This window comes from Uloborus diversus, chromosome 8 (genome assembly GCF_026930045.1).
Source record: "Uloborus diversus isolate 005 chromosome 8, Udiv.v.3.1, whole genome shotgun sequence".
NCBI classification, from domain to species: domain Eukaryota; kingdom Metazoa; phylum Arthropoda; class Arachnida; order Araneae; family Uloboridae; genus Uloborus; species Uloborus diversus.
In genome coordinates, this window is record NC_072738.1 from 62,182,603 (window position 1) to 62,200,529 (window position 17,927).

The 17,927-nt window shown below is 32.3% G+C and overlaps 1 protein-coding gene across 1 annotated transcript in view; it reads left to right on the forward strand.

The window, feature by feature from the left end:
• LOC129228387 (sphingosine-1-phosphate lyase-like) overlaps nt 1-17,927 on the forward strand; it is a 111,448-nt gene that overhangs the window by 76,990 nt on the left and 16,531 nt on the right. Inside the window, exons 4-8 of the mRNA XM_054863064.1 lie at nt 1,935-2,026; nt 6,177-6,213; nt 8,495-8,602; nt 10,240-10,302; nt 16,088-16,234. Of these exons, the coding sequence (XP_054719039.1) occupies nt 1,935-2,026; nt 6,177-6,213; nt 8,495-8,602; nt 10,240-10,302; nt 16,088-16,234 (447 nt within the window). The remainder of the gene's footprint in view (nt 1-1,934; nt 2,027-6,176; nt 6,214-8,494; nt 8,603-10,239; nt 10,303-16,087; nt 16,235-17,927) is intronic.

Sequence of the window (17,927 nt, forward strand, 5' to 3'; positions counted from 1 at the left end):
TTTTGTAATTTTTGTCAGTTTTTTGTGATAAAGTTGAGGTAAGGGTGGGCGTTCAAGTAATCTCCTCCCGATTTTTTTTTTTTTTTGAAATTGAAGTCTTAAAAACGCATTTTCAGTGACGTTTGAAGGTATGCAGGGATTTGGTGGCTCCCCAAGAAATATTTTGGCATTGAAGATTTAAAAACCAAATTTTAGGCTATCTATACGTTAGGAGAAGACTGGAAGCTATAGGCAATTTGCGTTCTTTAGAATTTTATGGTGATGTGTTGCGCATATCAAGCACGCAGTATTTGAGTTTTATTATTTGTTCAATTATTCATGTATTTTTCGTAATTGCACCTACGTTAGTGTTAATTCTATATTAGAAAAATTGTCATTGCTGCTGAGTTTTAGCATTTTTTATATCAACAGGAATAAAGTTTAAAAAAATAATAAAAGTAAGTATATAAATAAAATAAATAGCTTTGGAAATTTCTGCAATTTTTGGGGTCTCGGGGCAATATCCGCATTGCACATGTGATAGCAAGACCCTAGGACAGGGGCCCTTGACCCTTTTACGCTATTGCTTACCATATTAATTGCCGATAATCATAAGAAAAATTGTACATTGGTTCCCCACTAGTTCCTTTCTTTTTACCGGAAAATAGGGTACAGCGGGTACGGCCTTAGATATGGATTTCAAAATGTTCAACTGGCTATATGTTTTAACATTTTCTTCCGGAAATTTATTTCAGATTAATAGTTTTGAAAATATATTTTGCTAATCTTAATAGGGAAGTTAAAAGTTTCAGGAAATTCCCCCTACTCCCCTACTGAAAATAGCTCTATACTCCCAGTTTAACTATTAGAAAAAAATATTATAATTTAGGTCAGTTAAGTTCATTCGAACTTTTAATTTATTTTTTTCTAATTTATTTTCGAGAGCAAAAAAAAAAAAGATTTTTTTAGAGCGGGGCCCCTGCTGGCGCGGGGCCCAATTGGACCCTTTTGCTCTAATCGGCTTAAGGCCGGCTCTGAACTGAAAGAGGGTGCTCAACCCCCTCCTCCAAACTTCATAAGTATGGGAAAAGGGGGGTGGGGAAATACATTGAACTGAAAAAACAATGCTAGATATTATAATATACTCTAGCAATATGCATATACATTGCAATAAAATATTTACAAAAAAACAGCTGGGAAAATTAAATGTTTCTAAACCTGTGATATTTTTTATTCTACTGCTAATGTTATATTAAGGGGTCATTGAATACACTCTTAAAATTTGAGTAAGAAGCTAAACCTTTTACAGCATAATACTATTAGCAAGTCTAAAAAAAAAATAGGGGGTGTCCTGGACTCTAGCCAAAAAAAGTTTTTTTGTACCACCCTAATGTACACCAAAATCTGTTTTTATGTGGTGAATAGGGAGCGCATAAAAAAATTGTTCGAAACTTCATGATTAGCTATAAAACTTGTTTTCGCAACACAGTTAAAAAATTTGTTTCATGCCGTGGATAGGGACCGCATAAAAAAAGTCTCACATAGAAAATAACTCAAAAACTTAAGAAATAACTTGGAATTGCTTCTTTAAACGAAATCAAAATTAACCAAGTGATGATAATTTTGCTGAATAATCGTACCAAATTTCCCGAATAAGGACAATTTTGGGAGGCCACAATGTCTTCCTATTGGGACACCCCTGTCGTCACTTGAAAATACTACCTCGCACTTGTTTTATAAATAATTTTGTCAATTGAGTCCCAATCTGATTGAAATTTTCATATACCACACACACACACAAAAAAAGACCACACAAATACAGCTTTGAGTGTGCATAAAATTTATGATTAAAATGTTTTTAATGCATGTACACCAAGTTTTTGTTTTTATTAGAAGCATTTACTCAGTTATTGATTTTGACTGAAAGGGTTCCAAGTAAATTTTAAATATTTTAGGTTACCAGTGGAGGTACAGAAAGCATCTTTCTAGTGTGCAAAGCCTATCGTGATTTTGCAAGGTTTGAAAAAGGAATTAAAAGTCCTAATATGTAAGCATGTTTTTATATAGTAATTTAAAAAAAAATACATATTGACTACATTTTTCATCTGTGCAGAATTTACAACTGCTGAGCTGTTGGAATTTCAGCTGTATCATTGTTAATTAATCGTAATTTCTTCGGAATTAATTTAATGATAGTCATTGTCATGAACGGCATTGCTCAACACTTTTTCAAGGTTTTGACCATGGCCCCTCAACTCCCTGACAAGATGCAATCTCTGTTGGAATAATGTTGGAAGCACATTGAATGCTGTCCATTTCTCAATCATTTTTATATAAATATCTGTAAATAGCATATTCAAAACCGTTACCAGACTTTTGTTTCAAAGAGGATTTTACCAAACATATTTCTTGTAAAATCTTGATGATCAATGAAATTCTATTTCATTCGTACATTCTAATGATTTTTGAAAAATAGTTAACTTAAATGTGGAGGTGCCACTTTAAGGGCTTGAAACATGAACAAATGTAAAAGATTACGTATCTATTGAATTAGGGAAAAAAATCTGATGGGTACACACTGCATTACCCCTGCAAAATATTTGATGTCTTTTTTAACTCAAAAGAATAGATGTGTTTACACATGCATGCACATTTGAAGAAAAGCACTTCTTAAATTAATGTCTTTTGACACCTTTAAAATATGTTATATAAGAGTTAGGTGCTTTCAAATTAAAAAAAATTGGATGTTTTTAGTTTTAGGCATTGTTTTTTAAGAAATGATGTTCGAAATATCTACAATAAAAATAAGTGCTGCAGATAAATCACAGAGGTTGTGCAATTCTTCACCAATAATAATGTAATTTTTTAGCAAGAAAAAAAAGTAATCAAAAGCAATTTTTGGAATAGTATTGAAAAATTTTGGAGTGGGTTTAAACTCTAAACACCCGTCCCCTAAAAATACGACCCTGTATGAATTTGACTGTGATGTGCTACATTGAAGAAATGTGTTAAGAATTACTTGGTATAACTTCATGTAATAATGTCCCAATACGTTGGAAAACGATTCCCTAAAAATTGTATTGCTGCAACTTTTGTGAGTGTAACTTTCAAGAAACACTTGCAACATTTTCAAATCATTATTTTTTAAATACATAAATTTACCTAGAGATTTGATACTTTATATTATGTTAAGGTACATAATGACTTTTACAGTAGACCCTCGTTTTACGTGGGGGTTACATTCCACGGAAATGCCGCTTAAATTGAAGCCTAATACTAGTGTTAAAACAGGGGTTTGGTTCCGTAGATAATAAACTACTTCATTCTAGTGATGACTAATTGTATAATAAGCTTACTGTGTACTTATATCGAATTTTATGCGCAACATGCATAAAGAAAATATAAATTAATTTCGTGTCCTGTTTATAAAGAGGAGCTGCCTATGATAGTCTTTTGGCAGTCATTAAGAATTTTTCTCTGTAATTATTTTCAGAGCATTAATGCATCCATCATCGTTTGCGTCATTTCCATGATAGAATCTTTCTTCACTAACAAATCAGAAAGATCATTTTTATTGTCTAGGAATGGCTCAAAATTTTCAATGTGGACATATTTGGTTGTGCATCACCAATGTCGTTATCCTCGTCGGTTTTGGCCTCCTTTGTCACTCCTAAAAGCTCTTTTTCCAGTGAGTTCTGAACTGTGTGAATTTAATAACTTAACTTCTGGAAAGAGATCTGTCAAATCTTAAACCGCGTACACAAGGCCGTAGCCAGGAATTTTTTTCGGGCTGGGGGGGGGGGGACATGGTCAGAGGCAAGTGTGGTTCCAGACAAGTAGTCCAGGGGAGGGGGGATAGGGTTCAAAGTTGCGTTTATTTGGGGTTTGCAAAATCAAACTAAAAGTTATAAAAAACTAGTTTAAAATAACGTTTTTTATTAACTTATTACAAAACCATGCGACGAGAACTTTTAGAAAACTTTTCTACTACTTTTTCGGGACAAACGGGAATATCCCGATATGCACTTAATAAAGTGAGCCCCGTCAATCGCTCTTCTTTCGTCGCATTTCTCGTAACTGTTTTCAGTCGTTTTAGGGTAGAAAATGTTCTTTCTGCAGTTGCAGTGGTGATTGGCAATGTAGCCAATATTGATAACAAGCAGTGAACATTCTGAAAAAATATCTCATCACATTCTTCCATTGCTTTAAGTGCAGGCTCATGGAGAGGATCGCACAGGTCCCACTTTGAACGCCAAACTTGTATGTCTCCCTTAAGATCCTCTAAGTTCACGAACTCGGAATAAATTTCAAAATTTTTCACATCGAGTTCGTTGTTTACCAAGTACTTTGGAAGTATTATGTTTAGCGATGAAAGAGTTTCTTCGTGTTTAGAAAAGCGTTCATTCAATTGAGCGTTGACATAGTCCAAAAAAGGCACGTAAATGTTCTGTCAAAAGTACTGCTCCGGATCTGTACTCTGGATATTGACGTTACCTGAGTGACTTTGCCGAGATGTCAACCTAGTCAGCTTTATGTCTAGGTCTAAACTCTGAAACATGTCACGGAGTTCAAAATATAAAATTTTAAAGTCAAATTTAGCATTTTTTCTTTTGCTTAGAATTGTGTTCTTTATTTCTTTAACATGTTTCAAAGCTCCATTCAAATCTAAATGAACTTGTTGGAGGGCCTTGCTAAGTGGGAGAGTAATGGTGAAAATATTTTTACAAATAATTAAAGTACTGTAAAACTCACTTTTGGTGATCGTAGAAATGAAATTGTCTGCTTTAGAGGAGGCCTCGCAATTTCCAGATTCCTTGACTTCTTCAAGAAGTTGAATGATCTCGGGATAAAGTTCCTTAAACCTAATGATCGCATTATGATTTTCTATCCACCTTGTCTCTCAAAAAGATATTATCTTTTTGAATTTTTTACTAGGCAAATTGACTTTGATGATATCTTGTAATATTTTTGACTTTTGAGTAGATGATTTGATGAATTTTAATATCATTTTAACTGTGCCAACACAGTTTCTAATGGCCTGAATTTTGCATGAGTGACTAATAGCAAGATTTAAAGAATGAAGCGCAGTGTACATAAGTGGCTGCTTGGACACCACTAAGAGCCATTATTTTGAAATGCAGACAAAAAACGGAAATCATCATGAGTTAAATAGATTGATAATGTATGCGGAACTCATTTTCTCAAAACTATACTTGCATTTAAAATGCTTGTTTTAAATGAATGTATTGATAATTCTTGCACCAAAAATATACTTGAAATACCCCCCAAAAATATATCTACAGATCAACTGTACCTGATTAAATACTTTTAAATATGTATGAACGTGAAATTTATCAGTAGTCAACTATATATGCGTTATCCTAAAAAATGAAATCTAGCTTGCAAGGCTATGTTGACAATGAGGAAAGAGTCAGCATTTACCAAACGCACAAAGCGATGATACGAAATGCTAAAAAGCTATTTTTAGGGGGTGTTTAGGCGGTGAAATCAATGAAACATTCAACCCACGTCGAAACTTGATGGTCCATCAGAGGACAAAGGGAACCCCAATCCCCCTCTACTTTTGAAAGAGAAAATGGAAGATGAACCAGTCTGCGACATTCCCCATTTCAAACAATGACCCCTGTCCGCTGCTCATTTTTTGTGTGGGGGGGGGGGGAGTCAGAGAAGGGGTCTGACTAAAAGAAAGAAGTAACAAGGTCAAGGTGAATGGGAAACGTTTTTATTAGAGGATTCAGAGTCTTGGTTGTTTCTTATCTTTCTTTTTTTTTCTTTTGAATGGAGAAGGAAAAACTAAAAAAAGGGAAGGACTAAAAAGTTTGTGTCCTAGAATTTCGGCGGGGGGGGGGGGGGGGGATTTGTCCCGACGGTCCCCACCCTGTCTACGACCCTGCGTGTATAATCAAAATGGCGTAAAATAAACTTGCGTAAAACGAGGGTCTACTGTATATTCAAACATATGGATATTGAAAGCCAAAGTTTAAAATTCTGGGATTAAAATACAAATATATATCTAGAATCGTCACACTCGCACCACAAGAATGGTTGCGGCAAACAATGAGAAAACTCAAATGTGTTCCAATGATTTTTTACCTTGAGAAGCAGCTTAATTTTCAGATTGAATAGATGTACACATTTATTAATGATTCTGATTATTTTAATTTTAACTTTCATAGGGTAATACCTGTTACAGCTCATGCAGCTTTTGATAAGGTAACTAAAAATTTTTTTTAATTTTTATCTCTCTCTCTATATGCAATGGTGATGCTGTTTCTTTGTTTGTTTCTTTCTTTGTACCCTAGGCAGCCCTGAAACTTGGCATAAAATTAAAACATACCACGGGAGGCGTGCACCTTGAACCCGGAATACTATGTTTCATATCAGTTTTTTTTAAATTAATTTTTTAAGTTAAAATTTCGAATATTTTGCCTAATTGGGGGGTGAAAAAAATTCCCCCACCCAGTGGAGAATCACCACATATGATCAAAAATCACATATGAGCAAAGCAGGGAGCTTCAAAACCACAGAGTATCACGTCCTCAAAATCGACATTTTTGGTTTTAAGGATATGCCATGTAAAGTTATAATTTTGTACGGAAAATGCTAAAAACTCATGGAAACTGACAGTCAGTCATGGATTTTAAGCACAAGCTTAAGCCAATAAAACTAATTGATCAACAGGGCCACCGAGAGCAATGGCGGGCTCCTTGTCAGTTTGGTTGCTACCCCTCCACCCCGAAAACTTGCCAAATTCATACTACTCCATTTCCAAGCCGGGGCTCCCTCAAGGAACTGGCCCCTGGTTTCCAACTAGGTTGACATGGTTTCTTATCGGCCCTGCCTGCGTCTAAGGTGGCCCCAAGCTTCAGCCGCCTTTGTTTAGTTTTTTTCCAGAGGAAAATTGAGATATTAAAAGAAAAAGTGTTACTTCACAAAGTTTAAAGTTTTCATAATAAATATATTTGCTTCTTCCCTCCAGAATGCTTGGTCAAAACAAGCAGCATATTTCATGCTCTTAAATCGGCGAGGTAGAAGTGTCTTTTCTTTAGTACCTGACTTAGATATTTCTTTTTCTATTATTTCGTCATAATGCAATGAAGTTATACAAAGAAAATTTTATTATCTTAGGAGAAAAAAATATAGCAACTTTATTAAGTTGGTTGAAACAAAAATGCATTACCAAATTTTACTTTGCATTAATTTTACATTTGGAGTTTTTCTTAGCTTTTATATATGATTTAATTATACTTCATGAATAGTAAATAACTGCATACTGTAAAAGCACTTATTTTTCCAAGGCTGTCATTTTGCGAGCCCATCCTAATCATGAAAATTTAAGCTTTGCGAAATATTTCTATTTTATATATATCGTCGTCTCAGCGCAACACTAAGACATCTAATCCCAGGAATAACACTAAGATATCCTACTGTTGCTCTGAAGCAATGATATACTGAACTTTCATATTGTTCAAAGAAATTCATGAAAATCTCAACTCGCAAAATCACAAATACAGTGAAGCACCTTTTATACGTTTTTGAAGGGACTGTATGAAAAAGCGTTAAAATGAAAAAAACGTATAAGTGATAAACACATATAAAAGAGAAGCGTATAATTGGTGCTTCACTGTATCTTCATTTTTGTGAAAATAACGTCTCGCAAAAATTAATGCTGTTACAGTATTATAAATTTATCTTTGAATCTAATTTTTATCAATTAAAAGTTATTTGTCTATAATGATAGTAATAAATGTCTAAGTTTTACAACTACTCATTATTGGACGAGTACATAGCCTAAATTAATTAATAATTTTAGAAATTAAATTTTTAATAATTTTAGAAATTTCTGAAAAGGAGGAGAATTTTTCTCGAAAAAAATTTGGAGAACTTTTGAACCCCACCAATATTTTCGGACATTACTAATTCTCATTCTCTTCATACACAAGTGTAACACAAATTTCTTTCAATTACGTGCTTATGGATAAAATGCTGTGATAAAATATACCTTTTTTGTTTTTTGAAGTGCCAACTTCCTCTCAGGCCAAGCCTGGGGATTTTGTCTTTGCTGCCCCTCCATCTTGTGGGGACCCTGCTCATGTATCCAATCTCCATAAAAATTTATTGCAATGTAACTTTGAAATTTATCACACAAATAGTCCATATAAAAGGATACATCAAACTTTGAAGCTCAAAATTTAAAATTTAGCTTAAAATTTTTTATCCTATAGTGTTTTGTTTCTTTTTTTTTTTTTTTGGTATTTTGCATTATTAATAATTGTAAGGGAAGCTGCAGAATTATATTGGATAATATATTATATGTTCTAAATTTCGAGCTGGAAAAATCCTTCTTTTATTGTAGTTACAATGAAGATTTCATAGTTATTATTATTATTATTATTATTTTTTTTTTTGAATCAATTTTTTTGTTTGTCTGTTAGTGAAATTAAGTAATATCTAGAACTATAATTTAATAGACTGCTTAAATATTTTTTTCTAGGCTGCTCATATGTTGAAAATTCAAGTGAAGCATGTTAAGTTTGATCCTAAAACTACCAAAGTTGACATCAGGGCCATGAAAAAAGCTATTGATAGTAGTACTTGTATGGTAAACATTTGTTTATTATTTCTCTTTATGTTTGAGTAATATGTTTATTCGTCATTTTGTATACATTTTATGTTCCTGAGTGTATATAGAAATTTATTTTGGGAAGATCCCAAGTCAAATATTATGCAAAATTTCCAAATATAAGTTTAAAAATATTCAGTACTTATTCCCAATGAATGGTTTAAAATTTATTTTTGGGGTGCCCCTCTTCGGCTCTCTCCTAAAAATCTTCCTTTTGTTGTAGTTACAATAAATTTTCATAGTTTTTTTTATCATCAATTCAAGTGTAACTACCCCAAGAGGGGTAAAGTGGGATTTTCTGAGGGGTAAAATATAAATACCAGGATTGTGTCATTGTTCAGTCACAAAGCAAAATTATTAAAAATCATGTGTATTAAATCTACCTAATCATAAATCATTAGTGGTTGATAAAAAAAAGTAATAAACTTGGAGCTTGACGTATCACAATTAACATTTCACAACTATTTAACAAATTGTATAAACAAAAAATATTATAATATCAACCATACCGTTTCATTGATAACTGCCTGATTTTTTACAACATTCTGCTAAGAAACAGATGTTTTGTTTATCTGAATGATTAAAATTATTATTGAAATTTTATTTATTTTCTAATTTAAAGAAAAAATACAATGGCTAATTTGCTTTTAGAATAAATGCTTTTGGGAATAATTGCTAATATATTACCCACTTTGTGGGTAATTGCCCTTAAAAACATTGCGAACCATTGAATGAGATTCAAAGGAGGATAGTTATAGTTCTTGGGAACACTATGATGAAGAAAATGAACCTTCTGATATTATGGGTGCATGCTGCATGAAAAGAGTTAATTCCTTCTCTCATTATTATTTCCATCATGTCTGTTGAAATGTTTTGAATGATTGCCCCCTGACAGTAATCAACTTTCATGATACTTTGAGTATCCGTAACAAACTTAGAATGAAAAATGGCATTGTTGTAGATAATATTTGGAAATTTGAAAGTCATGTTAGAAATTAAGAAAAATACTTTTAAAAACACCATAGTGTCAAATGAAATTGCTGAGTTGATGAAACTTAATTTTCTTTTATCCAGGCTTATCATTTAGAATTTTTTCTTGATAGGCAAAATGATTAAAATTTTAAGGATTTTAAATTTAACATCAATAGAAAAAAATTAACACCAGAATGGCATAAAACCAAAGAACAAACAAAATAACTGTTCTTCATAACTCGAAAGTAATATGAAGATCACCACTGTTCATTACTACCCCCTTCTCCCAGATTTCACCATTAAATGGAATTCATAGAAAACTTGTTCCTTGTACATAATTTTCCCTGGTCTCTGAGGGGTCAGATTGTCTCTCAATTTGAGAGACAATCTGACTAATGATGTAAGGAAGAGGGTTTTTATTTGCAACTGCTGCTGCTGACAAAAATGGTTCTGAAGTCCAAGAATCACATTATAGCTAGAATTTGAGATGTAGAGGTTTTTGGGAAAAGTTATTCAAGACATGGAGAAAGTGTCGAATTTATGCTACAAATGCAGAGAAATTGAAATCTTAGCTTAGAGATTTTGGAAAAAGGCATGTACAAGGTAAACAGGTTTGATTGTATTAATATTTTTTTTTTTTGCAGCTTGTTGGATCAGCACCTGCCTTTCCTCATGGAAGTATTGATTGTATAGAAGAAATTGGAAAAGTATGTATTATAAGTATTGAAATTTTAACTTCATAATGCTTGGCAATTTAGAAGTCTTGATTGTTTTTAGGCTCCTGACTCTTCTCTAAATCTACCCATGTGAAAATGTACTCATTACAAAACTGCAACCATGCTTTTGCACAGAATTATTCGTTTAAACTCTTAACATTATTTCATAAAAGATTGTGCAGAATTTCTAATGTTTCATATCTTAGATTTGACTGAGTTGACAGTAAATGAGGAAGACAGAATTAGTTTTGATGCATATAAATTTATGCACCTATGTATAAGTATGTAAGTTTTGATGACTTATTTACTTTTTGTTTTAAAAAGATTAATTGAGGTGTTAAGGTTCTTAACTAAAGGGGACTTAAGTATTAGTTCTTATGCTTACTGCCTCTGTTCAAAAAAAAAAAAAAAAAAAATCTTCTGGAAATAAAAAAAACTTTGCGTTTCTTTTGATCCATTGCTGTCTTTAGTATGATAAAATCTTGCATAGAACTTGCTTCACCATAATTTTACAGCACTTGTAAGTTTGTAATTTTTTATTTATTTATTTATTTATTTATTTTTTTTTTGTACATAAATACCTTTGAATATTTGACAGAGAATAATTCACAAAATCTGAAAGCTGTAATTTTTAAAAATATACTATTATTTCGATATTTTGTTTACTTTGTACTATGTTTTAAAGGCTAGATTGAAATCTGTATAAACAAAACAAAGAACATATGTATAGATATATGCATGTATGTATATTCCCTTACAAATCAAAAGTTTACGTCGGATTACGACCAAATTTGGCGAGGAGTTACTTGGGCACCAGGGAAAGAATGCAGGGGGGTTTTCAAACATCAAAAAAGTACCAAACCGTTCAAATTTTAATTTTAGGACCCAAAAATGGCATTAAATTTATCTTTCTACTCAAAATAATTATCCGATTGTCCTGAATTTAGTCTCATTCTTAAAATACCCCCCAAAATAGATTTACCTGCTTCGAATTTCAAAAAAAAAAAAAAAAAAAAAAAAACAAGGCTGTATAATCCCCAGGAGAAAAATTGCAAGCACCCTTAATTGTAATGGAACATCAATTTTCAATCAAAAATTTATCCCTGCCTCAAGCTCAGTTTTAATTAGCATGTATAAAATCACTGAGAAGAATGATGTTGCCATTTATTTCCTGCCTGTGGACAAATTACATTCTTGCTTTTGTTTTGAGGCTTTTCCTGTAATCAGAGAATTTAAATCTTTTCCTTTTTGCTTATTTTTCCACGATCTGCCGGGAAATTTTAGATTTTTTTTTCAAGTCTGGTTGTTGAACAGGTGTCACTTGACATAACTTTTATTTTTGAGGTAGACCGTGCAAAGCCGGGTGACGCAGCTAGTACAAATATAAAATTTCTTAGTTAAGCATGGAATTGGTCGGAAACCCCCCAGAAATTTTGAGGATTTTTTTCCAAAAGAGTTTTTTTCCACTTGAAAAAAAAATTGAAAAATTTGAAATTTCTAGCATAAAATAATTTACACAGAAATTTCTAATATTACGTTCTGATGCTTTCCTCTCCAACACTACGGGAGGTGTTATTTTGACACCAAGAAATTTTTTTTGCTAACTGCTCCTCTGTATTTTCATAAAAAGCTTAATCTATCCTTGACATTTCCTAAATCATCGTGCTAAATAATAATATAAAGTTTTCAAGAAAATTATATCTTTTTAAAAATCCAAACTAAAAGGTACCACTACCTAGAAGTGTGGGCAGGTGTCGTTTTGTCTCCTTTGAGAAAAAAAGAAATTTACTGATGCTGAAACAGAGCAGAAACTAAAAAATGCCACTTGGAAAACATGATTGCAAGAACTTGAGGCATTCATAATGTTTTTGTACATAAAAGGGAGCATTAGTTGCTAGTTTCTGAAAAGCAACTTGATGCAACTGAAACAACACTGATCATTTTAGTGGTATTTTAAACTTTTTTAAATATTTCATTACATACCCTTGAAATCTTTGCTCCTTTTAAATAAACTGTATTTATTATATATATGTTTATTTTAAACTAATTTTTACAAATATATAACATTATGTAGGGAACCAGTGGCGCACACAGGAATTTGCAAGGGGAGGGTTCAAGGTAGAAAGTCTCTTTCCCATATCATACCCCAATACGGCGTCAAACAAACATATCGACTTGATTTTATCGACTCCTGAGAACGGAAAACAGTAAAATATAAACTATTGAATAAATAATTAGCATTTTTTTAATGAAACATGTAACCAGAAAGCAAAATAATTTAGGAATTTACTTTTCTCATAATTAAAAAATGGATTCAAGTTTATAGAATCTCATTTTAACCTGTAATTACAAAACTAAAAACATGATTATTACAGTGTAATCATTTATAATTACCATTCTGCTTCTTATAGGCAATTTGTTATAAAAAACAGTGCCCATTATTTAAAAAAATCTTTTAAACTGAGGATTTTTTTTCACTTATTTGACCTGAAATTATTGTTACCTCTGTTTGAAATTATTCTATTTACAAATTACATAGAATCTTAAAAATCGGGGGGGGGGGGGGAGAAAGCAGGACCTATGGGAGGGGTCGGGACCAGGGCTGCGCCATCACTATGTGCTAGGTAGTGCGACGCACGACGCGCCAGAGTCTAAAAGGCGCCGAGCTCTGCCAATCAAAAATGCTCCAAATAGGGGGGAAAAGTCCAACAAAAAAATAAAACTGAACTTTTCATTGTATCTAATAGTGACAGTGAAATTATAATACTCATTAAAACAAGCAATCCTCTTTGCTGCCTATCTAAAAGGAAAAATTATTTCCTTGTTGCGTCTAAACATGCTATTCAAAAGCGCAATCGTTTATGACGCTAATCAATTTATACTTTAGCATTTCTCTTTATATTTGGAGCTGTGAATGCTATTTCGGTATGTCTATAATTTCACAAGTTTGAGTATACGTAGCTATTCCCCATTTGGTTCTTACAGTGAATATGTTGTATTATAATTTGTTCAATATGTCTTTTTGCGATTTTTAACTATTTTTTGTGGTAATTTCACTGTACCGTATATTTTTTATGTTATCACAAGTAAAAACATATGGTAAGCACATTTGCATATCGTTTACTTAAGCATGTTACACATATATTGTAGACAATAATTAAGATCAATATTTTGGTTCCGAAAAGTAACGACTAGACCATAATTACTCGATTCCCCCACCTCCTTTTTCTTCAACTATTTATGCATGAAGTTAAGAAAGAACTTTGGACAATGTGTTTGTTTCAGATATTAGATTCAATGCCTTTTTAATGATTCTGTAATTTATAATTTTTTGTTTTACCAGCAAGTTTCAGTTTCAGATTTTAAGGTGGAATAGTCTCTACTATATTACCCTTCAATTTAGAAATATAATCAGTACCCGCTTATTCTGTGGCGCAACCAGAGGGGGGCCGGGGGAGGGGGGGGTTCGCAGGACGCCTTTCTGGTTGACCCCACCCTGTTCCCCTCACCTCCAGAATGCTAAGTTGAATGTTTTTCAAAAATATTCTTTATTATGGAAGAGAATTAAAAAAGAAAAGAAACGCTTCTTTGGAAAGCAAAGTGATTTTAATAAGAAACAAATAATTATGTTGGTGTAAAACTTTAAATTTTTTAAAAAGAAATCTTTTGTTAAAAGTTTTCAATAGTTACAGCTAATTGGTAAGCTACTCGTCCCCCTCCGTCCTACTTTTTTTCTTTTTTTTTTGTATTATTTTTCTTTTTTCTAGTTTGTCTGAAAATAAGAAAGTGTTAAAATGTTACTCCTCTGAATCTTCTCCTCTCCCCCCTCCAAAAGCATTACGGAGCATCTCAAATTTCGTTCCCAGATCTTTAATTTCGCAAATTTCCAGGGAAAGCCCCCGAGTACCAAACAACATCACTTGAAACTGCATTCGAAAATCACCTAAAATTGCGTTTTTGGAGCTTAAATTTTGAAAGATTGCTGGCCCTAATGTTACCAAATATAGTCTTATAATCGCATTTTTAAAATTTCAATTTCAGAAAATATTCAAGCTAGAACCTCTGAACCGCCTTTCTTTAATATCATCGAAAAATAGGTTTTTCAAACATGACTTACGAAAAATTTAAGTGAAGCCTCTGAACCTCTTCCCCTTATTTCATAGAATATTGCTTAAGTTTTTAGGACTTTAATTTTGAAATATTTTCCGTGTGGGGGAGCTCTAGAATCCCCTTTTTGTAAAAATCTTCAAGGTTGCTTACAATTGCGTTTTTGGAAGATCAATTTCAAAAAATTGGAGGGGAGACAAATTTCCACGGAGCCCCTTGTACCTTTTCCCCCTATAACACAACCAAAGACCATCTAAAATTCAGTTTTTGAAATTACAAGTTTCAATTTTTTTTTCCGGGAGAACCCCTGGACTCCTCTTTTTAAAAGAGATTTTTTTTTCAATGTACCTCCCTAAAACTATTTTCTAGTTGCGCCAGTACTCCTGTTGTCATGTTTTGACAGGCATCAAAGTTTTATTAATTATGAAACACTTAGAGATTAGCTAAATATTCAAAGTGGCGTAACTTCAAAGTTCAAAATATTTTTCTTTTCCAAAACGCATTATTAGCATATCAGAGGAGTTGCTGAACTCGAAGTAATTTCGGGATATGAAGTAAAAATGTACACCGTATTCCAAAATTAATATTCACGCATAATTTTTTGTATAAATTAAATTTCAAACGTATTTTTTTTTTCCATTTTGTATTTGTTTACAAAAATTTTATTCCAGGTGTTAACTATATTTTCCCTGAACGCCGGAGCATAGAGGCGCTTGTGTGTGCCACTGTAGGGAACTACGCAGATTTCTTCTCAAATGATCAAAATGACTCAACGTTCTTTAATGACCAATTTATAAATTGCATACTGATAGTTTGAAGCACAAAATAGCCTCAATTTGGGATATAAATCTTTACTAATAATAAAGCTGAAAGTCTCTCTGTCCGGAGGATGTCTGTGACGCGCATAGCGCCTAGACCGTTCGGCCGATTTTTATGAAATTTGGCACAAAGTTAGTTTGTAGCATGGAGGTGTGCGCCTCGAAGCGATTTTTCGAAAATTCGATGTCGTTCTTTTTCTATTCCAATTTTAAGAACAAAATATAAGATGGTTGAGTAAATTATGAAATTATCATAACGTGGAACCGTAACATGGGCACAAGCCAATTGGCGAGATACGAAATTATCATAACATGGAACTGTAACGTGGGTACAAGCCAATTGGCGAGAAAATTCACCATACATTATTTGTAAATATACAGGCGAACTAAAAGACCTTTTAATTTTTCTATTACGGGCAAAGCCGTGCGGGTGCCACTAGTACTAAAGGAGGAGTTCCAGCAACTCTGAGAAATGGCGAAATTTTTGAGGAAAATTAATGTTTAAAAAGCCACAAAACTAAAAAGACAAGAAGGTCTTCATACTAAACATAACTAAACTAAACTAATTTATATATGCATGGCTGTCTATATAACATTTAAAATTAAATTTAATTTTTTTGCTCCTGTTTTGGATTAAAAAACAGCTGTTTTTAGTGCAGGCACAGAAATTTTTTCTTTTCCTTTTAATGATAACATTTCTCTCAAACTAATTTTCCCTTGGAAATTAACCATATCATCCCATTTCCTTTCTCATGATTTAAATAACATTAACTAAAAATATTGATAAAATTGTTTTGATTGTTTTATTACTGATAAATTGCAGCATTAAAAAATGTTTTGCATTCCATTAGCTGGGTTGTCAGAATAAAATCCCAGTTCATGTGGATGCTTGCCTTGGAGGATTTTTGATACCTTTCATGGAAGAGGCCGGACATTCTGTACCCCCCTTTGATTTTAGGCTGCCTGGAGTCACAAGCATATCTATTGACACTCACAAGGTAAAGATTGTTTATTATTCTTAAATGAAATAATACTATACACTATACAGTCGACTCGGGTCATCCAAACAAAATCGGTGGCTATAACGAGAGGTCATTATAACGTATTGCGTAACATAAGGTCATATTTTTAAAATACAAAAATGATTTCTCTTTGTTTTAAGAAAAAGTAAAAAATTAACAAAATAACAAAATAATTTTTACTTTTTTTTTGTGAATTTCTTTTTCTTATATAAAGTTTTATCATTCAATACCATCCATAAATTACACATAAGTTTAAATTAATATGTTTAGTGACAAAATGCATTGAGAATAACTGAGAGAAATCAGTTATTTTTAAATTTAGATATTACTCTTTTTCGATGTATCTTTTCTTTGTTTGAGATTTTTTTCCAAGTGTATTTTCTCCTCTTACAGATATTGTAGAAGTTTTCCGCTTTTTAAAACTTTGAATGTGGTTTTCACCACTTGTTTGACTATATGCTAACAAATAATTCCTTTCAATGGAAATATTTTACCTTTTGAAGCATAAAACTTTTTTTCAGTATTGATTTTCGAATAGTTAGTCCTGAGGATGATATTTAAAAAATTGAAACTTAATTTTGGACGTTATATTAGAATGATCGGTTCAGTTTGTATGCTCTAATGAGCGTTAAAATATAATTGCATCTATAGAATAGGGAATAGGACTTTATACGCTGGTCACTATAACGAAAGGATCACAGTAATAGAAGTTGTTCTATAGAGCGTTAACTGTATTACTTTTTTTTAAAAATTAAGTCTTACCACCTTAAAATTTTCAAACTTGACAAGTATTTACCACGTAAAATAAAATTAATTTCTTATTGATATTTTTTTTTCTTTTTGTGATATTACAGTAAACTCTCTATTATCAGCCGACGAATTGGCCGCGGGTCTTTTTACATTTTTTGAAAAAACGGTTATGAAATGTTTTTTTAAAACTCATGATTGCGCTGTTGTTCGTTTTTAGCTTTTACATTTATTTTTTACACTCAGTGTTAGTAGATGCAATGTAGCAATGTTTTTAGCAATGTATGTGTTGAGTGTTATGTATATGTTTAAGCTATTGTATAGACTTGTATTGTTTCTGACCTATTCGGCTTATCCACGGTTACCGTGCCACTCTATTCTGCGGATAGTCGGGAGTTTACTGCATCTTCTTCAAGTAAATTTTCTCGTGTTCTAAATCTAGGGTATTTATTATAGTTCGCAAAATGGGGTTGTTTCCAAAATTTTAAAAGTATTTTTTTCTGAAAGAGCATGCTTAAAAACATAGGATCTGACCATTTTTTAAATAATTTGTTTAAGTTTAATATTTTAAAAAAATTACTTAAATCGGAGCACTTTCATGCTTTAACGCTTTTGCCAATGACATCACAAACGATGAAATGCCATTCTGTGTTGCCATTCACAGAGCAAAATATTTAATTCGCATCTTTACTCACGTTTATTGGCAATGATATGGTTGATAGCAAGCGTAGAGCGCAATTTTAATTCGCTTCTTAATTATTGTAACTTGGAATCGTGGTAGAAAGATGTGCCATAGTGCATTATTTGTGACATCATAAAGACCACGCCTTGTTTGAAGAATCGGACATTTAAAAAAAATAATTAAATAACTGTTGGGAAAATGAAAGTACTTTTTGGGTCATGTTATTTTTATTTTATTTAT